The following is a 23,700-nucleotide window of genomic DNA, read 5'->3' as shown; positions in this document are numbered from 1 at the left end:
CTCATTAAGGAGACCATGGCATGAATGGGGGCTGTGCATTGATCACCTCGGAAGATTTTCTCCTTTCCTGGACAGAGTGCTGCTAGGAGAAACACCTAGCTGGAGATGGTAAGAGGGGACTCAATCCCAGCTACAGAGATCCTTTGATCTGTAGTTGCCTGACAACTTGAGGGAAACATCGAGGCAAAGCTGAGAACATGAACAGACTTCATCCAGGAGCTTCTTTAACTCTATATTATTTCTATTTTGAAGTGTATACTTGGCTCCCTCTTAATGGTTTGCTCATCAGCCCCTGGCATTCACTAGCACCCCACAGTAGCCACTCAGCCACAAGATACATACCTAACTGCCTCTTTGAAAGCACAATTACCAAGTCTAAATGGATTGCTGTCCAAACTAGGCATACATTGTGTCAACAGTGAGAAATATAGGTATTTCAAAGTCCTCCTCCTCTGAGAATTGACAGAATGGTTCAGTCATGGGGAAGCAAGGTGCCTCAATTCCCTCTACTACAGGAAAGCAGACATGTTTGGGCCACATCATAACAGCTCCCAGATAGCATACCATAAGAATAATTTGGAGCAGGTATTCTGCAACTTCCAGGGGGACACAAGAAGACTGACCACTTGGAACTCAACCAGCACATTAGTTTGGCCTCCCTGACACAGAAAACCCTTAGTGGCAATAAAGAAGTCCAGATAATAAAAGATAATAAAAGACTGTGTCCTGTTCTAAAATCCATAAAATCCACAAGTCCAGCATTCTTCACTTCAAGCCTTCATGATGCTGCTCAACCATGACCCAGATAGAAGACACTGATCCAATACCAGCCATGAAGACCTCTCCTCCATATGGCAATGGCCCCACCCTAGATCATTTTGGCACATAATGTTGGGAAACTGAAAGCTCAGTAAAAGGAAGCTTGGAAACCCATTCTATATGCTAGTTCAAGTTTTTCAAATCTCCCATCTCTAAGAAAAAATCTGTTGGCTTACAGAGAAGCATGTGTTTCTAGCACTTATACGGGAGCTGTTAGATTTTACTACTCAGTTGCCTGAAAGTAAAAAAAAAGAAATCCCCTCTGTTGGCCTATTAATCTGTCATAACGAGATTCTTCATAATTAGTTTGTCCCTAACAGTTGCTTTGTAATGGTAGCGAGAGAATATTTCAGGAATGGCAATTACCTCTGGTGTCAAAATGATGAGGAAAACAAATGTTCAACCATCAACAAAATGCAGTGCCTTTTCCACTCCCACCTGATGGTGGGTGACAGCACTGCACATCAGAATTACAGTGCGGGTAATTACCAGGCATGTTGTTATTGAGAATTCATTTCCCCTCTTGAGAAGAAATTTGTTGAGCAATGCAGGTGAAAGGTGAGGCTTCTGTCACTGGGATGGGTGTCCTGTGGGTAAATGGTCTCACCAATACATTGCTTCTTTAATTTACTACACATATGTCCAACAATTATAAACAGTGAACACTATTTAAAGGAACTTTCCTATATTAGCTACATACACATCCCATCATTTCAAAGATTTTGCAAAAGGACAGAGCTTGACCTCTTTATTGTTACTTTATTTAAATTTAGTATCCTTTAAATAAAATACACATGTCTGCATTAGTTGCTTCACTTCATCCATACCAACAGGAAATAGAGTGGGTTTCTAGGCTATTTGTAAACAGAAGAGTTCCTCGGGCAGTGAGCTCATTGGATTTCAGCATATTGTGGAACCTGACATCTGGCCATCTCTGGAGTGAGATTTACAGGAATGAGACTAAGGCACACACACTGTGGAGCTCATCTTCTCAGATGAGGACCATGTTCTGCCAAAGCTGGGAATCCTACTCCAGAGAGGAACTGGGAAGGGGAAACCTGCTTGTTTGACTGCCATTGACACAAGTGTGCAAAGCAACAGCCTGGGAGAGCTGTCCTGCCTGTGTTCAGCAATATGTCCTCCCAGCACTTGAGTCCCAGTTCTCAGAAAATCAGGACTGTGGTAAATCTTTCCCAAATGAGTTACCAAGGAATGCAAGGCCAGGTAGGGCAAGCCTATATCCAATCTGCCCAGCAGGGCAGAGGCCAGAGAGGTGGCAACCAGGGCTGGGGCATCAGTGGGCAGAGGTAAGGGCAGAGCTGGAGCAGGCAGGAAGCCAAATCAGGCCTGGTACAGGATGGCACTGGAAGTGAACAGAAAGCTCAGCTGTGTAGGGCCAGTGTAAGAAGCTGCATGCATTCAGATGGGGATACACCAGAAGAGATGCATGCACGAAGCTGCTTCTACGTGCATTTTGCTCAGTACCTAACCACATTACCAAACACTTGCTACCCTAAAATCAAAACATAGGTTTAAAAGAATCAAACATCACCCTCACTTCTGGTACAGATTCAGTCCGCTTTGGGAAGAGTGGAAGTCAAGGAAAGTTGCAGAGGATACAACCCCGCCAGTCAGGGCAGGAGGAGCTGGTACTGCTCTTGGGAGCCCCCCACATGCATCAGATTGCAGTCACCTCTTGTCTTCAAGCACACAATCCTGAACAAGCATCAGCTCAGAGTGAAGAAGGTGCAGTTCCAGCTAACAGCCTTACTGTTTCTCAATCCCCATCACTCAGGAGCCATCATTCTAATTTAACATTCCCCAGTCAAGGATCACCATTCTGCATGTTGGCACAGAATAACTCACAGTTCAGAATGACACAGCAGAACTTTAGTTTATTGCAAGAAATAGAGGCAGGGATGTTGTCCTGGAGAGGAAGAGAGACAGAACAGGTGATACCAGGGCATTGCAGAGACGAAACAGCTCCTGCTGAGCTCTGGAAATGCCCGGCTGTGCTGCCTGACTGCGAATGCAAAGGAAAGGGCCAGAGGGAGAAAAGCTTATCTTCCTCCCTACTTCTCTTCACACAACAGTCCTATGATAAACAAAGCCTGCTGCCCTTCAGCAGTTCTGTAAAAAACAACTTGTGTTCAGAAAAGCCCTACAATAACAAACAGGCTGCACAGCTACAGAGTTCACAGGCAACTCAAAATGAGTACATTTTCAAACAAAGACTGCACAGGCAGTAAAGACATTTTAAGAGATGGGTTGTTTTTTTTTTTGAAAAGCAATTCTGCTAGTGACCTTTTCAGTGAAATTACTTCTAAATTCAGCAAAACTAGCAACATAGTAAATGGATTCAGGCTTGGCAGAAAGCATTTCATAAAATATTGGGCAGGTTCATATATGTGCAAGCTCACATGTAAATTCTTTGTTAAAGTGGATCTCAGAACAGAGTGGAGGCTTTATAAAGATGACCCCTGTTTATCTGCTGGCTGTGACCCTCTTCCATGTCACATCGGCTCAGTACACTGACAAAAACAAGTTGTTACTGGTGTCAGACCTGCCAAAATGATGCTACTGCAGAGGAAGGAGCAGCAAGCTGCTCTGAATGGTGCACCATCAGCAGAACTTGCAACCACTGAGACAGAACTCTCAAACCAAAAAAGATACAAGTAAACAACCCAACAAAAATAAAGACACCCCAAGCCAGTCCCACAGGACTAAAAGTAAGTTTAACTAGTGTAGCAGTGAATATGATTACCATCTTGGATTAACTCTTCCAAATAAACCTTTGAACCTTTGACTCTGTTCAGAAAATGGCTACTTTACTATAAGGACTCCTCCCTGAACAAACTGACACGTGTCTACCTGCCCTGATGTCCAAAAATTCACATTTCTAGGCAGGGCACCTGAACACTAGTAAATAAAGCAAGGGATAGCTTTAAAACCTGACACTGAATGATACTTTTTGGTTTATTCCTAGAACTAAATCATCAACTACTCTAGTTCAAGAGAAACAGCTTCCCTTTTTCCTAGTCCACGGGGCTTCCCCAGGCCTGACAGAGTCCTGCCTGGCACTGGAACACCAGATGGAAGAATACAGCAGTTCCTTTCAGAGACACCTTTCCCTCAAGTATGCAAACAGCGTAGCCCCCACATATGTCAAAAGGATTTGCCTGGAACCCACTAAGATGCCTCCCACATTGCGAACAAGTCCAGAGGAGGGTTTGCAAGACACCACCCACCACAACAATTCCCTCACCACCGACTTTAACTGGCTAAATGAAGACACTTGCTTGACAGGTAAGGTACTTGTGAGCTGCCCTCCAGCACACTCTTTTATCAGATCCACTTCAGGGAGAATGTGATAAGGTCACTGCTTTAGCAGAGCAAATCTACAATATTTAGTCCCGCTCTGAAATTCCAACCTGGACTGATACATGAAATAGCCTCTGCATGCCTCTGCTATTCTCTTCACCCCTGGTTTTACATCTAATTTGTACTCCTAATTTGGAGTATTTCAAGATAGTTTCACTGCAAGCTAACTACAAGAACTTTAGAAAAGAGAACAGAATCCACAATATGGGTCTTGCTGAGGACTCAAAGTGCAAACAAAACATTTCAGAAGTCCACTTTGATGTTGCAAGTATATGTCTCTATCCCAAAATGAAACTTTTAGGTATCTATTTTTCCTAGCCTCAGATAAGATTATTTTTCCTCTCAAGCTAGCTGTCTTCCTGTTCTTAGAATGGATTAAGTACTGGCTATCTGTCAGCTCTACGGATTTTAGAGGTCGCCTCCAACAACCATATGGGCCATTCCTTTAAAAGTTGACTCAATGATCCTTGTGGGTCCCTTCCAACTCAGAATACTGTTTCTGTGTTCTGTGAACCATACAAATTGGTCAGTAGTTCAAGGTGACACAGTCCTTCATTAAGAAAACAACCCTAATCAGCGCCTGATCCAATGTCAATGGGATCAGCATTAAGTCACTTACAGTGGCACCCTAAGTAATTTCTGCTTTTTGTCTTCTTCCCTCTTTACACAGACCTTCAGCCTCTGAGAAATCACATGTTTGCATGTATTTGCATCACTCACATCTAGGGTGAAAATCTAGGCAAATCAACCATGACCATGAGCTTTTCAGAGAACATACCATCTCTTGCCTAATCTCTTGACTTTGCACTGCTGAGTGTTCATGTCACACTGGGACCCAAGGCATAGTCAAACACTATATAAAACCTATTTCTCCACTTCTCATTTGTTCTTTTTATGTTTCTTATGATGCAAGTTCCTTGCAGCCTCCATCCTCCCAGAGCTTCCTGATGGTTTCCCCACTCTACCAGAGATGTTCTTCAGATAGTACTCTGGCTACTATGTACCTCTTCAACAGCTCTAGGGAAGCAATGTGATGACGTCCTCAGGGATTCAAATGAAAAGGGATAGCCCCACCTGGAGGAGACACAGCTAAATGCTCCCGAGGCATACTGTGCCACTCCTACTGGGAGGCTGAAGAGACGGCTCGGGCAAGCCGAGTGCACAATTCACACTTATGCTCCTGGAGCAAAGCGCTTCACGGACAAGCCTGCACAGCCAGGAAAAAGCATCCAATAGATGAGGCACTGCCTCCTTACCTTCACTTTTCTCCTTCTTCCTTCTTCAAAAATGTCACAGTAGATGGGCCATTTTTCTAAATAAATCACTGCAGATGACTGAAGAACATCTAGTTTCATAGGCACAGATCCCACAAAAAATGGACCTTTTTAATGCCACAAAATTAAAACCTAGAGATGCTATGGCCAGAGCATTCAGCTGACACCACTCCAGAAAGCACAAGGAGGAAAAGGAAGTGTCTTATAATTATAAGATTTATTTTACAGCTTGTTATGTTTTCAGTGCAAAGCTTTCACTCTTTATGTGTTGGCAGGAAGTTTGCTAGACAGCAGCGCTCAAATGTAGAGTCATCAAGCCACCAGCTGGCCCTGAGAGTAGCTTTTTTAGATTGCATTAGTGTTGACCATGCCTTTTAGATGAAGAGATATCCCAGGGAGCACATAATAGGGCAACCAAACATGAGCAGCTCAGGGACTGCGGATGGCTCTGAAGCTCTTCACCTCTCTATTACTGGTTCCCATTAAGTTTGGTGACAGAAAGTCACTGCCATCTAATGGCTATTTTGTGTCTCATAGGAAAGTTCATTTTTCTCAGTTCACCAGAGGCTGAAGTACAAGTAGACCCACCACTGTGTACACTGGCTGTGGTGGAGAACAGCCCAAAATCCCCATTCACAGTTGCTTTTTTGAAGGAATACCATGGAGAGTTCCTGAAGACTTGTCTCTGCAGATGCAGTCCACTTCCATCAGGAAGAAACTATTTTAGGACATCACTTAATATTTAAGGCACACAAGTGTCACTGAATCACAAGGGAAGTTCAAAGACACAGGCTTTTTCATTGGTCTGAACTACCCAGAAACTGTAGATTATTTTTGAAAACACACACACACATACATTCATTTCTCTTCTTTCCAAGATCCTTCAACTGTGCCACTTCACTGTGAGACAAAACTCAATTTGAAAATACCTACTCCACTGTGAGAAGTAAACATAGCGAAGCCAGGAAGAACGTCCAAGGAGCAAGAAATTGTATTCTGCATAATGATGGCACAAGGTTACACTTTCCAAATATTTCCCAGGCACTGACAGCCCAATAACCGTAAGTTTGAATGAGGAGAACATCCTCATTCTGCTCTAAAAATGAGGACTTTTAACTAATCTCTCCAAATGGCTTGTCCCTGACAAAGCAATTTTGTAGCCAATGAAGTTAATTCAAGAATGGATTTCCACTGTCTTCTGAGATACCTTGCTCACAGATCCTTTTTTTTCTTGCTGTCTCCTCTTCATTACAAAAAAAACATACAACCCTCGAAGCAGTAACCTTTTGTCCGACAGAGGAAAACAAAAAGATGTTCTGCTCAAGATTTTCAACTGTGACCACTTGTGCCAAAATCTGCAAGACAATTGACCCATTGCAACTGCTACACTGACAACCCAGAATTCCATTGATACTAGCCCTTAAACAAACTGCATGCTGTGACACACCTCCTGATTGACAGCAGGAAAAACAGAAATTGATGCCAGCAATGAAGGAGTGTCAGCCAAGACATCCAGATCCTACACTGAGAGGAACACCTCTCTGGAAATGTCACATGGTAAGCTGACTTGGTACTGAGGAGACATACATTGCAAAGGGCCAACATTCACTGAGGCAGAAGAATGTCAGAGAAATGCAGCCTTCTACAGAATAAAATGTTTTGTTGAGAAAACAACAGGTAAGGAAATGGCACTGAGCAGGCTGCCCTCCTTCCTCCTCTGGTCCAGTGCCAGTAGGAATAGAAAATAAATGCCCAAGCTTACATGTGCAAAGACGTCCAGAATCATTTAATGAAACAGACATGAACTGAAGAAAGGTCATACCTCCCCTAATGCTCCTGACACTAGACCTTCAGATATACGATGTCTTGGAGCCATGGCTACCACTGCCCTTGACATCAGTACACTGGCAGTACCATCATATGCAGGAAAAAGACCCACACACCAGGAAAGGACCCCTAATTTAGGAGAAAGATTGAGTTTTCAATGCGGTTGAGCCATCCATGGTGAAATGAAGCAACCACTGGGAAGGACATAAAGCCCGAGCACATAAGCAGGTTCATCTCTGCCTCAGGCAGGGGCAGGAATGAAAAATAGCTGTTGCTGAGGGACAGTGATGTGTGCCATCTGGCAAGTGGGTTTCATATCTCCTAGTTGACAGGAGATCCAGGGAGAGGCAAACTAACCTCAGGACACACAGTGAATTCCCATCTACTGCTTGCCACCTAAAGGAAAGTAGTAAAACACTTCCCATCTGCTGGCCATAAAAAAGTGCTGGGAACTGAGGAACGGAGGGGCTTAGAGTATTAGCATCAAAAGTGGTTCATAAGGGACAGAAATATATAGTAAAATTGAAGATAATTCCTTGGAGCTAAGCAGGAACCTGGCTAAAAGTCCCTGGGGAACCCATTTCCTTCTTAATCTGCTTTGCATTTGTTTCCTAATGACTATGTCCCTGTTTGGCCCCAGTAGGCTCAGGGACTGGTGCTGCCACTGAACCTTCCCATCTCTCATGCAAGGCCATGGGTAATTTAGAGACCCCAGTTTAATGTCTCACTGGGAATTCATGGAGAACAAGTTAAGCATTATTTGCACTGGAGTAGCATCACCAGTATGCTGAGTACCAAGAGGAGATCCAGGGGAAAAAGAGTTTTTCCACTCCCAGCTGCAAGCACATCACAGGCATATATGCACCTGCACCCTAGTACTGGAGACAGAGGCACAAAAACTGGATTCAGACCTTTTGGCACTATCAGCAGTCCCATGGTCACCAAATCTCACACACCCACACCCACACATACATATACACCCTGCCTCACAGTCTCTCTTCTAGGCACAGCATCTGGAAATCAGCAGCTAATTCATGCACATGCTTAAAAGAAAATTGCAAACTTTCAGTATATGAAAAGCAGGTTAAGCTGGCCTCATTAGAAGGACAGAGAGAGTACAGTGAAGGGCTTGGACAGAGAGAGTACAGTGAAGGGCTTAGAGTACTAGAGATCTATCCAAGACAGAAGCTAGTAGAAGCAACATCTGGATAAGTATTGTCAGAACAGTTATTTGGGCAGGGCATTCACATCCTCTAGGCCCTATCCAGTGACAAATCTTAAGTACCAGCTCCCATGGGGTAACTTCTTACAAGTCATTCTGAGCTAGTACGAAAACAACAAAAAAGAGCTGTAAGGTGGTAAACACTTGGTTGCCATCCACTTAAAACTGCACTGAGATAAACAGTTTGGTGTACAATTGCCCAGATCCAAAGTATCTCCCATGCCAAACTGATGCTTCAATAGCACAAGCTCTACAGGGATGTTGCTGAAGAACCCACAAGTGCTGTTCCTGCCAGGCTTAGTGGTTACACCCTGTAACACCTGTCAACAGCAGGACTGGCCTCCACTGGTCAATGAGTTTCACCAACTCATGCTATGCCTGTGCTGGTTCCCTCCTATCTCCAAGCTCATGTCTCTTTATGCACCTGAAGGCTAGTGCTGGCCATGCTGGCGTGCTGTGCTTGCCACTGGCTCTGCCACATGCAGGAGCTGACTAATCCTGGCAGCTAGTCCTGGCTGCCAAGCAGGGAGGCCACAGCTCTGTGCAATGCTAGCAAACAGGGCCCTTTCTGGCTGCCTGGGGCATGGATTGACAAATCATCAAAACCCGCTTAACAGAGGTTAATGAAACCATGCAGATACACAGCAAAAGATGAGGAATTTGCAACAGCTGCTGCAAATTCTGCCAAATGATAAGCTGTCCACAGTACTGATAACTCCACAACTTGGGTGTCACTCAAGGAAGCTACATGCAGCCCTTTTGCAAACCAGGTTTCAAAGGTCCAGGGCAGAGATGTTGGGCAGATGGACAGTGAAGCTCCAGACTCCAACACACCTATCTCCAGTTTATGCCAGGGCATAAGTGCCACTCACTTGGGACGGAGAGCTACATTAGAACAGCTTTGCATCTTTAGACAACAGAGGATGAGAACAAGCCCAAGGAAGCCATTCTGCAAACCATTCCAGATACACTAAGACCATATTGATGATGTGGATTTTCTGCCAGAGGAATACTGAAGCATGCTGGAGTCCAATGTCACTGATGTCTACCTTACTCAAGGCTGTTTCCAGCTTTATAGTCATTCCAGTCTGAGAATCCCTGGAGAGCACTACTCCATGCATTATAACCAACCACACCAGTGGCCTAAATCCTACGTGCACCAAGAAGAAAAACGAGGCTAAAGACCTTACTTCAATCAAACACACTATGCAGACTGGCCTAATTTGGCACAAGCTGTACTTCCCACTCCAAAGAGGCCTTGAACTGGAATAGCAGAGGAACTCTGGCTAACATATATCACAAACACTCAATTAAAACCGTGTGTCATTCACAGCTCAGTGAACTATAGGGCTGTAGGCTGGAATGAAAGATGAGCAGAAGACTTGAGAGGAGCAGTAGGGGTGCTTGTCTTCCTTCCTACTAGAAACGTTTTTGCTATTATTGTTAATTACTGGTATCAAAACACAACAGTGTGTTTCGCAATGAGATTACACTTCTTTGCACAATTCTCATTTCCTCGGAGATCTGCAAGTCTGATTCATCTCTATTATTTCCTTTCCAAGACACTGCTTTTACTTAAATCAGTTGGCCTTTATGTTATGGCCATTACCAAACAACATGCAGAATAAGAAAGTACTGCCAGGCCACCCTCAGCAGCTGACTGCCACACAACCAGTCTGGGCAGCAGAGCCAAATGCATACACCAAGGAGTCTCTACTGGACTTAAGTGAGCAATGGATGCATATGGCTACTTTTGACAAAGGACCTTCTTCATTGGGCAACACAAGTCCTGCAAGATGCTGATCTAATATGGGGCTATTATCTAATACTGCTGTTAACAATCTGGTAGAAAGCATATTGAATTACTAAGCTGATAGAATTACAGCAACACATCTGTGTCTTGCAGTTTCTGAGGAATGCAGCTGAGAGCTATTACCTACCTGTGACTTGAGGAACTCATACTCCTCTGATCCATATGGGACACTCCGAAGAGAGGTCAGGTAGTCATAGGTGATAACTGCCGTCTGCAAATGAAACCAGAAATGCTGAGCAAGCTCTACAGTTATCAAAACAGTAAGACTTCTGTTAAAGAGAATGCATGTATCTTAGACTTCAAAGTTCAGGCTCCACAGTGAAGCCTGAACAACAGGCTCATTAATAAATTAAATGAAAACATTTTAATTTCAATGAACACTTATAAAAAGAAGTGCAGGGACCTCATTGATATGTCACTTTACATAAGCAAAAACTTGACACTCCTATACTATCTGCTATTTGAGATGCTCAAAGCATTTTCCTAATCTCTGTACAGCACCTTGCACAGCAGACTCCCATCTTCAGTCAGCCATCTGGGGCTTCCACAATAAGGTCTGCTGCTAGTAACAGAGGCCATTCAGACTCTTTTTGTGTCCCATCAGTTATCCCACTTCATAGCTCCAAACTGCCTAACCAGCTTGCTCTGGGTAGAGGCTCAGCAGGGAACAGAGTGATTGAAGACAAACTCAGATTAGCACAAGCAGCGATACTTTTGGGGATGTTCAACTGCACAAAGAACTATGGAGCCAAAGGGTCAAATATCCAATTACAAAACCAGAATATGGGATCCAGCTCAAGCCTGTTAGACATTGCCATGGACAATGGAATTATATTCTTAAGTGCCTTAATGATTTCTGAAAATAGATCTGGGGTATTTCAAAATTCCTATCACTAAAGTTCCTCTCTTTCCACAGTCAGAACATCAGTGAATGGGAGAGAAATCTACAGGTCATGTTTGGAGGGAGAGAAGGGAACATACAACTAGCCTGTCCACTAATGTGCCATTTGAACTTCAAGATCCTTGTCATGAAGAACCATTTGCATAACTCCCACTGAAAGTCAGTTTTCTTCAAATCCCCCTACTGAAGGGGTAGCATTCCATTCTGGCACCCCAGATACCAGTCCCACTATACACCATAACCATGCCCAGGAAAGGCACAAAGTACAGTCAATGTATCAAAAAAGCCAGGGAAGCAAGGAGAGCAAACCTGGTTTGAGACAAAGACAGCAAAACTGAAAATAGGGAAAGAGTCAAAAGCTCAGAAATTCATCCAAGAGTGGACCAAGATGGGAATCAGTAACAAACAGACACACTCCCTCCTTGTGGAAGTTAGGTTTCTTATGTTTCCTTTTTTCCGAATTGCAAAGTGAACACATCAATTTTTTTTTCTGGATTTTCAGGTTCTCTTGCCCCTGGTCAACTCAGGAGCTGCACAGCTGCAGAGACCATTCAGAAGAAAAATGTTTCAAAGCATCTTCACAACCTCAAAGAACAACTTTGAAGTGGAGGGAGGTTCAAATCAGTCTTGCATGAAGGCTTGAGTTGGTTCTTATTTTATCTCTGGTCCACAAGGGTAATTATCACCTCCAACTGAAAAAGAAGCAGCTAACAGATTGGCCTGTATTACAGAGGAAGAGGGAATTAATTAAGCGGTTGCTAATTACACTATAATCTTAAACACTAAATTAATATTATGATGATCCTGATAGGCAACTCTGACATTGCCAAATCCCTCCCAGTGTCTAGCTACTGCACAGAATGTTCCTTCCACATAACGAAAACAACTCATATACTCTCAAAAGAATACAGCAAATGCACAACGGCTCTGCCAGGTTTCTAATTTAGAAATACAGAATACAGAAACGCTTTGCAGCGTGATGCTGCCCACGCCACTGATTTTGTTCTCATCCAAGACTAGTGCTGTCATTCATGTTACAGTGTAAGACTGAAGCTCGGAGTTAAAAAAAGATAAACAAAATCAACCAATCCATCCCTTTACAAATGCCAGATTACTTTCACTGAGCTTGCATCCTGCTCAGTGTTAAATGTCCTACTTGGTATCAATGAAAACTCAACACTGCACATACACTCTTCCACTGCTCCTAAACCTATCCTCAGATCTTACCAAGTTGTGGTACAATGTTCCCCCTGAATAGCTGTCTACCCATACATAAGAGCCAGTTCCCTAAACAGAGCATTAAAAAGAAATTTTCTGCTAGTGAGCTTCATCAAGTTTCTTATGGAGTCTGCAAAGAGCTACTGAATCAATGTGCTTAAAATACAACCAGAGTCAAATCTCTCTTATCAAACTCAGATTATATCTGTCCAGAGTCTCACAGCTGTACTTCAAGTTCCTTGATCCTCATGTGTCCTTTTCTTCAGGCTTCTCTTTTGTCTTGTTTTGTTTGCCCCACTGTAACTTGTCTTAAAGTTTCGTGACTGCTGCTGTTGAACTTATAAGCTGTTAAGAAGACTCTTCGTTACAGTCTGCTTTTGCCTGGCTATGGTTCAATGACAGAATCAAGCATCCAGATAAAAATCCAGGGCAGGACTAGATTGAAGGACAGATACTTAGGTCCATGTAGATGACACCGATATCCAATAACACTTGTTTGCTACAGAGATTTATCTCCCATTTGCAAAAATTTGCAAAAAGAGTAAACCCAAAGCTGAGCTTCTTAGAAGTAAAGGTCTGCTCTATTGGCTTCACCTGGTCCATGGCTAAAGAGTGACAGCAGTTCTGGCTGCCTGTCTTCAGATGAGAGCTGACTTCTGACTGTTCAACAATGAGCAGGGAAGGCAGAGGTCACTGGTGCAGCAAGACTAAAGAATCTCTCAGAAGCAACTCAAATACATGCAGTCATACATACCAAAGGAAACAGAGAATTCAGAAAGAGACAGAACATTATTTTTTAAAAGTATACACACAGATTTAAACACATGCTGCCATCCCTTACAGAAGACTGGTAACTTGGTTTTGGGGTCACTGCTTGCAGCTATGAGTGCAGAACCCTCTAATGCATTTAAGAGCAGGACCAGTGAAGCGCTTTATAGCCAATGACTTGTGACCTCCCTGAAGGCAGAGAACATGAAAGTCAGACATGTCTGTGATTTGCCACCAGCTAAAGCAAAGAATATTTCCTTTCCCCTACTTCCTATTCTTCAGGAAGGTAATCTCTCACCATCACTCAAAACAGACCAACTGTACAGCCTCATCACTGGAACTTCTCGCTTATTTTTGTCTTAAATAGTTGATTACCACAAAAACTGTAGCTGAAGAAAGACTGAGAAACACTAGCCAAGCAAGCAGAACTCAAGGACACACTGGAGAACCCAAACACCCTGAATAACAGATTTTCCTCCATCAACAAGCTGCATTCCCTCTCCATGCCTCAATTTCCTGTGCTTTAAAAGGGAAAGAGCTGCTCCTTGCCACCAGGCAGCACCACCTTACTGTCAGGGACAGAGCACAAAGCTTAGCACTTGTTAAGTAAGAAGGAAAGATTACAGTTTGTATTTCTGCCTTCACCCTTTCAAAACAATCATTCATTCTTCCCAACAGTTTATGATGCTGCACGCACATGGCACCTGAGCCAACCCACAGAGCTTGTTTCTCATTGCATCTGCCCTCAGGAGCTGAATCCTTGTAAAACTCATTAACAAAGTGCTTAGAAGTCACAGAAAATGCAGATAGACAGCTGCTTACCACTGGGGGTCTATAAATGATGGAGACTGTGGCCTGAAGTGACAGATGTATAATGCAAGTGAGGTACAGGGAGACTGATACCCCCTCCAGTGTCTCTGCTCTCCATGTTCCTGGCTGCTCATGGATTCATCAGTGAACATCGTCAAGGAGAAGGCAGCAGTCTCCAATCCCAGTTTTCTGAGAAATATCAGTGATGCCAGGCAGATACAGCTTTCATTTTACACATCTGGAAACCATTCCAATCTCAGAAGTATGTAATCATCCATCCTCACTTTACTCTTGCTTTGAGAATGATCCACAGAACACCAGTCCTTCTCTCCTGAAATCTCATACCAAGGGTCACAGGGCAATGGTTACCCTAATTTATCAATGCAACCAGGATACTTACAACAGAATGTGAAAATGGCATATGCAGAGAGGAGGGTTTGAACTAAGTCACTCTTAAAAGGCAGCAGGACATTGCACCTAGGCAACTGACCTTGAAGGGTAGCTGATGAAAATGTGGGCCCAAAGTGAGACCTTGCTCTGAAGGTCCGACCCTATCCAGGGAAACAGAGACAGCTCTCTGAAGCGCAGTATCTTCATTTTTCTCTTTACAAAATGTGCAAACAACAGCTGTATTCCTTACATGCTTTCACCTCCTTTCTCCTCATGTATCAAAAACTTGAAGAGCTCCCCACAAACATTCGCACTTCCTAAGCCAGCTGCCGACTGAAAATGCAGACAGGGAATGGAGAAAACCCCAAGTTTTTGTGAACTTCAATTCCCTTATCCATCTAGCAATCTTCCTGCACACTGCTGCGATAGAACTTACTGTGGCAATGGCTCGGCCCACACGAACAACTCCAAAATCATTAGGATCCAGGAACTTGTTTCCATACAGATAGATGCCAGAAGCAGCTGCTGTCAATGAGGCAAATTTCAAGGCCCTTAGTGCCATGACTGATGAACCCTGCCAAGACATAAAACAGCAACTGTAACATCTGATCAGGACTTAGTGATCTGATGCCTACAGCCCCAGAGGACCTGACAATCCAAGTTTTAATTGCTCCTTTCTTAATGACACATTGCTAGCACTGCCCTCAGCCAAGAGCTCAAGCAATCACCCAGCAACTGAGGGCAAGTTGCTCATTGCTATTCCTAACTCAACAGTGTCTACTGGCCACAAATCCAGAAGTAACTCACTGCTCACTGTTGCATATGTGCAACAAAACATTTATTCAGGATCCCAAAGGCTTTTCAAGGAGATAGATACAACAGGTGGACAGACAGAAGGAAGCCTGAGATCACCAAAAGTCAATTCTGATCCTATCAACAGGCACTTCAACACAAATTTTTGAAGATATCACAGCATAGGCAGATTTTAAGGGGACAACAGAAGATATAAAAAAACAGGGTTTTTGCAACATCAAGAACACCCAGAGCTTGTTAGAAACTCTGCCAGGCTAGTTCTTAAAGTTCCACATTGATGAAGAGTGGTCTGGGAAAAAGCAATGCACCCCAGGAGGTTGTATGCCACTCCAGCAGTCTGTGCCAGACAACCACAGGGGATGGGAGAACTGATCAGAGTGACCAAGAGAGATTGGTTTTCTCATTGTCACCATTGCATTCAAGTGTCAGACAGGGAATGTACTGGAAGAACAGTCTTGTGCAGGAATCTACAGCCTATTCCTAGCTCTGTCACACGCCCAATACAGGCCTGGGGTGAGACACTCCTCAATCACTTATTTTTCTGTGAGACAAGGGTGGGGAATGAACACATCTCGCACACTAAACACTTAGGATCACTACATTCATTGATTGCGGTATGTAAAATAGCATAAACATGTAACTCATTACATGTTAATATATATATTTTCCATTTCTTTAGTCCAGTTAGAGGACTCAGATATGAAAAAAATAATGAGTTAGGTACATTTTTCTTTCCCTATGGCTGGTATTGGATAGAAGGTATGATTGACCATTCTTTCTACTTCTACCACAAATCAAAAGGTATTGTCACTTCACTGCAAGCTCTCAAGAGCACCCTCAACACAGTTCAGGCTCTTACCCCATCAAGGCGGAGCCTACCAATCCTCCTATCCCAGACTTGACTGAGAAACTTGCCTACTTCTCATTGTGAAGTTTTAGCAGGGTCAGTCTGCTTGTGCCTTTTCTCTCAGAAGCCTTGTAATCAAAAAACACATGCAGTGACACAGGTCAAGTCTTTCAAAAACAGTTCACAAGAACACAATCAGCAAAGCAAGCTAATATAACACAAGAGACCTTTGTACATGAACCTTAGCTAAACTTTATTATTTCCTTTTATTTCCTTACAAACCCTAGGTAATTGTGAGGCAGAAAAGCTGAGATATATTCCATCAGTGCCTGTCACAGCTGCCTGCAGCAACCCAGCTCTTCCTCCTGTCAGAATGGGTAGCTGGCTGACCAGGATTCCTTTGAATCTATGATCAAACTCAACAGAAAATAAAACTGGGCTCTTGACTGCAGCCAAATGGCACACACACTTCACAAAAAAAAAGTCGCTCTCCTTCTCCTGCCTCACTGTAATTCCAGAAATTTTGGGGTTTCTTCCAACAGGACCAATCTTTTTTTGTACAGAGATCTCTTGTATCCTCTTTTTGTACAGAGATCTCTTGTATCCTCTGTCACCTTCAAAAGTCATTTTTTTGCAGAGTATTTTAATTAAATCATTTGTGCTCCTTGTACATTTCTGTAAAATTTCATTTATTGAAAAGTGAAAGGTGCAGTGACATTTTCTTAACAGAAAATATGCCTCTCTTTTTCATTATTTTTTTCCTTCACTTTCTCAATTACTAAAAGAACATTTTATTGAAAGCAGGATGCAGGTCCATCTGTTCTTGCATCTTATTCCTACCTGAAGCTATAATCTGCAGTTTGTTACATCACATTTATTGCCATACCCGCCAGCTCTACGTCACGAATAGAAGACGGGAACTTTAGACAGCAAATAAAACAGGCAGCAAACTAAATTCTTCAGCAAGAAAGTTCCTACTTTCATGCTTAACATGTTGCAGCAATAAAAAGGGAATAATTAAAACCCCTCCAATATAAGGTACAGAAACATAATTGTCTGAAGTAAATCTTATTTCAATGTTTTGCATAAGGTATAGAGAAGTCTTTTCCATATAAATGAGCCATTACGACACCCCTAGGGATATCTTAAGGGCCCTGTCAGCTGTCAAACAAGCCTTGGGATGTCACAGCCTCTCGATATTAAGCCCTGCGTTGACAGATCACCTCCAGCTCTATTTTCACCTAAGTGAGGTGGCTTTTTTGACTTTTACACAACTTGGCACACCTAAGCGTCCCTCGCGTCACAGCTAGGCTTCTCCTGTTCCCACCAGGGGCAGCCGGGACGGTGCCGGTTCCCTGTCGGAACCCCGAAGGTGACCCCACCGCCACCTGCCCAGGCTCGGCGAGCGGCGGCGACCGCTGACCGCCCCGAGGACAGTGAGGACCCAGGGCCCGCGTCCGCCGCCGCGCCCCGAGATCCGCCCATGAAGGACACAAGGGGCCGGCGCCGCCTGCTCTCGGTTCTGCTTCAGGCCAGGCCGGGTCTCCCAGAGCAGCGTCCGCGCCCCGCGCCGCTCCCGCCTCCACGAGCAGCCCCGGCCGCGCCGAGCCCTGCAACAACCGGGTCCCCGCCGCCGGGGCCGCAGCTGCGAGCGGCATTCGCTGCCTGGGCCCGGAGTCGCCGTGGCGGCCGTGAGGGTGGGAAGGCCCGGGCGCTCCGGCGGCGCTCGGAGCGGCACTTACCGACCGCCTCGCCGGCACTTCAACTCACGCGCGCCCCTCGCCGCTCCCCCCCTCCACCTCGCATACGGTACGGCCCTGGCTCGCACGGCACGCCGGGAAATGTAGTCTCCCGTCGGGGCCGCTCGGAGGGGCGGGGGAGCGGTGGGACTGCAAGGGGCGGCCCTTGGACGAGCCCACAGGGGACTAGCGGGAGGAGGTCGGGGGGAATGGAACGCTGCACCTCGACGGCTCCGGGGCTGCGCTGACGCCTTTCTGCGGGGAAGTGAGCAGCTCGCACCCCGGATTAAAGGCTTCCTACCTCCCCGCGTTCGGTAATTGCAGGGTAAACCCAGTCCCACTTTGTCAGTGGGGGTCTCAGAAAACCCATCTTCTGCGCTCTTAAAAAAAAAATCACAAATTAAATTTCACATCCTATTTCACCCAATCAACTAGGTTGGAAAAGACCTTTAGGATCATTGAGTCCTGTCTATGACCTAACATTACCTTGTCAATTAGGCACAGTACTAAGTGTCACATACAGTCTTTTCTTAAACACCGCCAGAGATAGCGATTCCACCACCTCCCCAGTCAGCCCATTCCAATATTTAATCATTCTATTCCAATGTATAATCACCCTTTCTGTGAAGAACTTCCTAATGTCCAACCTAAACCTCCCCTTCCACAGCTTGGGTCCTCTTGTGCTATTGCAGGTTGCCTGGGAGAAGGTGCCAACCCTCACCTGGCTACAACTTCCTTTCAGGTGGTAGTAGAGAGTGATAATGTCTCCCCGGATCCTCCTCCTCTCCAGGCTAAACACCCCCAGTTCCCTCAGCCACTCCTTATAGGATCTGTTCTCCAGAGGCTTCACTAGTCTGGGTAGACAACATCCACAGCCTTGCCCTCATACACCAGGCAGATCCCGGACCAGGGCCTGCCTCTCCAACATCCATGCTGGCTGGGTCTGATTGCTTGGGCATCCTGTAGGTGAAGTGTGATTTTACTCCAGATGATCTGTTCCATAAACTTGCCAGGCACCAAGGTCTGGCTGACAGGCCTGTCATTTCCCAGATCCTCCTTTTGGCCCTTCTTAAAGATGGATTCACATTGGGTTACCTTGAGTCATAAGGGACCTCCCCAGGGAGCCAGGACTGATGTTAGATGACGGAGAGCAGCTTCACAGGCCCGTCTGCCAGCTCCCTCATCACTCTAGGATGGATCCCATCCAGTCCCATAGACTTGTCAGCATCTAAGTGGCTCAGCAGGTCACTAACAGCTTCCTCCTGGATTACAGGAGGGCTATTTTGCCCCCTGTCCCCATCTACTAGCTCAGGAGAGTAGGATATTGCACTCAAGAAAATATCAAGTCTCTCTTCCTGGATGAACAGGTTGTTCATCCAAACCCCTGTGGAAAAGTGCTCTAAGGAAATTTAACTACCTTCTCCCTGGCTTGGGGACAATGGTGTGTTAAATATTTTCCTAAAAGATCAACATAATATTGGAAACATTTGATGGACACCTGTATTGGATTTGTGTCGCAGCATTTTGTTAGTGGGGGGCAGGGGGGCTACAGGGTGGTTTTTGTGAAAGCTGGTGGAAGCGTCCCCCATGTCTGACAGGGCTAACACCAGATGGCTCCAAGACAGGCCCTCCACTGGCCAAGGCCAAGCCTGTCAGTGACCGTGGTAACACCTCTGTGATAGCATAGCGAAGAAGAGAAAAAAGTTATTGTGCTGAAGTAATTGCAGTCAGAGAAGAAAGGAATGGAAATATGTGAAAGAGACAGCTCTTGCAGACACCAAGGTCAATGGAGAAGGAGAGGCAGAGAAGGTGGCTATTTTCAGATCACAGAATATCCTAAGGCACCTAGAAGGAACATCAAGTCCCAACTCTTCAGTGAATGGCCCACACTGAGGATCAATCCTGCAACCCCAGTGTTATTAGCACCAATCTCTAACCAGCTGAACTAATCTCAGGGTCATAATACTCCAGGTGCCAGAGCTGAGATTCCCCTGCAGCCTGTGGTGAAGACCACGATAAGGCAGTTGCGCCTGTGCAGCCCATGGATGGCCATGTTGTATCAGATGTCCACCTGCAGCAAGTGGATGCTGCTGACCCTCTAGAGCAGGACCTGGCAGGACCTGTGGACCTATGAGAATAGAGGAGCCCACACTGGAGCAGATTTGCTAGCAGGACTTGTGACCCTGTGGAGGGGCCATGCTGGAGAAGTTAATGAGGAACGGGAGGTAATGGGAATGACTCGCATTAGAGAAGTTTGCGGAGAACTCTTCAGGGGAGGGACCCCACAATGGAGCAGGGTGATTTCTATTCCTGTGATAGAAGGAACAGCAACATACATTCATGTGTGATGAACTGACTACAGACTCCATTCCCTGACACCCCATTCTTCTGATGGAGGTGAAATAGAGAAAATAGGGAGTGAAGTTGAGCTCAGGAAGAAGGGAGAGTTGGGGAAGGTGTTTTTTTTAAATTTGGGGTTACTTGTCACTATCCTACTCTGATCTGATTGGTAATGAATTAAAAATAAATTAATTTCATTTTCCCCAGTCCCCATGTTTTGCCCCTGACAGTAATTAGTGAATGATCTCTCCCTGTCTTTATCTCAACCCATGAGGCTTTTCTTATTGTCTCTCCCTGTCCAGTTGAGGAGGGGAGTGACAGAGCAGCACTGGTTGGCATGTGCCGTTCAGATAGAATCAAGCTGCCACAGCATCCCTTTTGTTTCTGTCTGGCTTCATTTTTGTTTTCCTCACTTGTACTCTGCGGCAGACCTTAATGCCAATGCCTGCACAGTGAGGGCTTCCTGCTAAATATTATCTCTAAGAAACAAAGCAGCTACAAATTATGAAGGACAGAGATAAGGGTGATTACCCTACTAGCACTCTGAAGATACAGGGCCCACATGGCCAGTTGCTGCATCAGCCATATGATGGCTAAACTGGCTGCAATCCCATAAGTTTCTTTCCCTTCTAGGACAGATGGGAGCTTTTGAACGGATGTGGGGCAGTGAAGCATTGCAGCTTAGTCTTGGACCATTACAAATTATGTAGGAAAGACTCTTTGTTGGAAGGAAGCTTCACGGTTTGGAGGGAAAAAAAGAAGAAAATAAAAAGTTAGTGAGATGTGAACCTGACATACTGCTGAGGAAATGAGAGAAATAAATACAGATTGAACATGAAGTAACAGCTCTGAATCACATAATTTAAAAAGCTTAAAAATACAGGGAAAAGGTCCACTGTTCTACTAAAGCATATGTAAATTTCGTGATAGATTTTTGAGTTTGCAAATTGACAACCTCCGTGGCTCAGGCTGACAGTGAGCATAATAGCGGGGTGTCCATTTAAAGCTACTGTGCTATTGCATATAAAAATTAAAAATAATGACTCTAACCTCAGCACAACCACTGATTCCTGACTACAGCCCACTGCTTCTACCCGGGATGCTTAAAAGACTGCTGCCCGGGCTATCAATCCCCTGCTTCAACAGCTAGATCCCACATGCTGGCAATGCTCCCAGCACAGGGAGCAGGTCAGCATCTGATTTTTGCTGGCCTCTCCTGGGAAAGCTATGGAAGGTTTCTTCGGAATTATTTTGTTCCTTGCAGCTTTCTGTTAAACAGGCTGACACTGGGTCTGCTGCAGAGAGAGGAATAAAAAAAGAGGCTTTTGTAGCATAACAATGCCATGTGCTGATGTGCAGTGGGCAATTATGTAACCAACGCTAAATCTTTCTATAATTAGAACAAGCACCTAGTTAGAGTGATCAGAGCTCTTTTGTGGGCGCCTGCACGGGGCTATGCAAGAAAAATCCTGGCTTGAAAGAAAGATGCTGGCTTGATTTCCCTTCCCTTTTCAACTGGTGAATAAATTAAATCTCAGATTACCCCAAATTGCTGTGAAAGACAAACTGTGAAAAGTGAAAAGCGTTTCCTTTTCATTCCTGTTGAAGACATTTACATCCCAGGTGTGAATCTCATGAAATGCAGATGCAAACCCAAAGACTCAGCTTCTCTGTCCCAAGCAGCAGAGCAGCCAGACTGCCTGAAGAGAGGACAGAAGGTCAGCATCAGCCCTCCCTAGAGAGAATCAATGTCTTTTTTAGATTCACTTTGATGAGGAACATGGCAAGATATCCACAAAGGCTCATTTCTACTAGATATTCCTCGTGTATGGAGAGGAGGCATGGGAAAAGAGAACAAAACAGTCCCAGAGAGCAGGTGATTTTGTGGACCCAGAGGAGCATCTTAGAGGAGATATGGAAAGGTATGGTGAGAAATTGTTACCAGAACACCTTGACCCTTGACTCTTCTGATCTCCATCCCGTGGATGGTCAGCAACACAAATATTGAGGCAGATCTATCTTCTGCAGCTATAAACAAGTTAAACTCTAAAAATCACTGTAGCAATGCCAAGTCATACAAGTTAAAGATGTGGCTGGTGGGATCTCTACTGCTAGAGATCTGTGCTTCTCAAATATTTTCTGGTTCTTTTCTGATTTGGTCCAGTCATCAGATGAAATATTAAAACAAAATCTCTGTATAATAGTTGACAGATGTGCAAAGCAACATGAAAGACAGGAAATACAGCAACCTCCTATCTGGAGGTAATTCCAGAAGATAACACAGACAGGCCTGCCAGGACCCAGCCTGCAACACAGGTCTTCTGATAGGTCAAACCCACCCCATTCTTGGTCCAACTTAAATGGATATTGGCAGGTTTTGCCTTTATATCAGCAATAGAAAGTTCAGAGCTGACTCAGGAAGCCATAAAATCTTAAAACAGCATCTTCTTACCAATCACACCGCACAGAGCCAATATTTGGATAAAATATCTCTCCACAAAAACATGCCCATTGCCCAAGGTCATTCAGTCCCTGTGACTCAGTAGTCACCAAAGTCTGAATGTGACTAGAAAGTGATGTGCTCCTTGGAGAGCAGGGCTTTACAGGAGCAGCAAAATCCACTTCCACCAGTATTTTGTTCCTTCAAGGCCTTTGCTCAACCTTGTGGTGTGGCATCAATTTAGACAATTGCAAGCCACCTCCATACCTCTCATAATTTCTGCTGGCAAAAAAATTCCCCTTACTTTATTTGCTAAAGCTGTTGGTGCCTAAAGGGCGCGCCACTTCTTCTTGCAGGTTGTTGGGAAGTGTCAGTGGGCCAACATGTCCTGTGTGAAATGATCTTATCACCTGGAAGTGGAATGCTTCCAAGACCTTTGCAAAACATCCACAGCATCTGTGGTTTTTTTACAGAATTACATGAGAACATTTTTGCCCGAGAAAGTTTTTTTTTTTTACAATATGTACCAAAAAACAGAAATTAAACCAACCTTGTTTCAGTCATTCCAGAGAACACAGACATGGCTAGAAGAATTTAAAGATTTTTTTACAAAAGTACTGATAAACCTTGTGATCTTTTCTCCCCAGCTATAATTATTCCTTTGGAGTGCTGTCTGTAACCCCTAAGGGAATGTGAAGTACAGGGACTGCTGATGTGGTTGAACTTTTCCATCTAGTTAAATCTCTTCTCTTTCACTGTTTAGCATCTTACCTGTCCATAATTTATCCCTTGAGTTAAGAAAATTCTTTTATTTTGATCATTTTTATCCGAGTATGTGCAGCAACTGGTAGGCATACAGATATCTGATATTAACAATAGCTTATTCCATTCCTTTGTATCATCATCTTAATTTGTTACAAGATATTTCATGAACCATTTAATTCTGGATTTGCAAATGTGAAAAGTGCTGAAGTAGATAAAAAAAGGTGCAGGGGATTTAACAGCTTAAATCTACCCCAAAAGACTCCTAAGAATGCATCAGAAATATGTTCTTAGAAGCAGCTATGATGTTCTCATCAAACTAAAAATGTCCTTACT

The 23,700-nt window shown here is 44.3% G+C and overlaps 2 protein-coding genes across 4 annotated transcripts in view; one reads left to right on the top strand and one right to left on the bottom strand.

Annotated features, from left to right (window-relative positions):
* The window catches only part of ADCK1 (aarF domain containing kinase 1), a 74,236-nt gene extending 56,242 nt beyond the window's left edge, over nucleotides 1-17,994 (bottom strand). Inside the window, exons 1-3 of one of the 2 annotated variants that reach the window (XM_023927753.2) lie at nucleotides 17,826-17,994; nucleotides 14,860-14,997; nucleotides 10,464-10,547 (exon numbers count right to left, since the gene is read on the bottom strand). In XM_023927753.2, coding sequence (XP_023783521.1) covers nucleotides 10,464-10,547; nucleotides 14,860-14,985 — 210 coding nt within the window. In that variant the 5' untranslated portion in view covers nucleotides 14,986-14,997; nucleotides 17,826-17,994. Of the gene's footprint in view, nucleotides 1-10,463; nucleotides 10,548-14,859; nucleotides 14,998-17,367 lie in introns of both variants that reach the window. The other variant, XM_023927754.2, reaches the window with a different exon arrangement.
* The window catches only part of SNW1 (SNW domain containing 1), a 28,175-nt gene continuing 21,952 nt past the window's right edge, over nucleotides 17,478-23,700 (top strand). Inside the window, exons 1-2 of one of the 2 annotated variants that reach the window (XM_086893485.1) lie at nucleotides 17,478-17,892; nucleotides 21,924-22,084. The gene's annotated coding sequence lies outside the window, so the exon portion shown is untranslated. The remainder of the gene's footprint in view (nucleotides 17,893-21,923; nucleotides 22,085-23,700) is intronic. The other variant, XM_086893486.1, reaches the window with a different exon arrangement.

The sequence above is a fragment of the Cyanistes caeruleus genome, chromosome 6, assembly GCF_971803275.1.
Source record: "Cyanistes caeruleus chromosome 6, bCyaCae1.hap1.1, whole genome shotgun sequence".
Classification (NCBI taxonomy): domain Eukaryota; kingdom Metazoa; phylum Chordata; class Aves; order Passeriformes; family Paridae; genus Cyanistes; species Cyanistes caeruleus.
The sequence above is the reverse complement of the archived record's forward strand: the minus strand, read 5'-3'. Positions and strand labels throughout refer to the sequence as shown.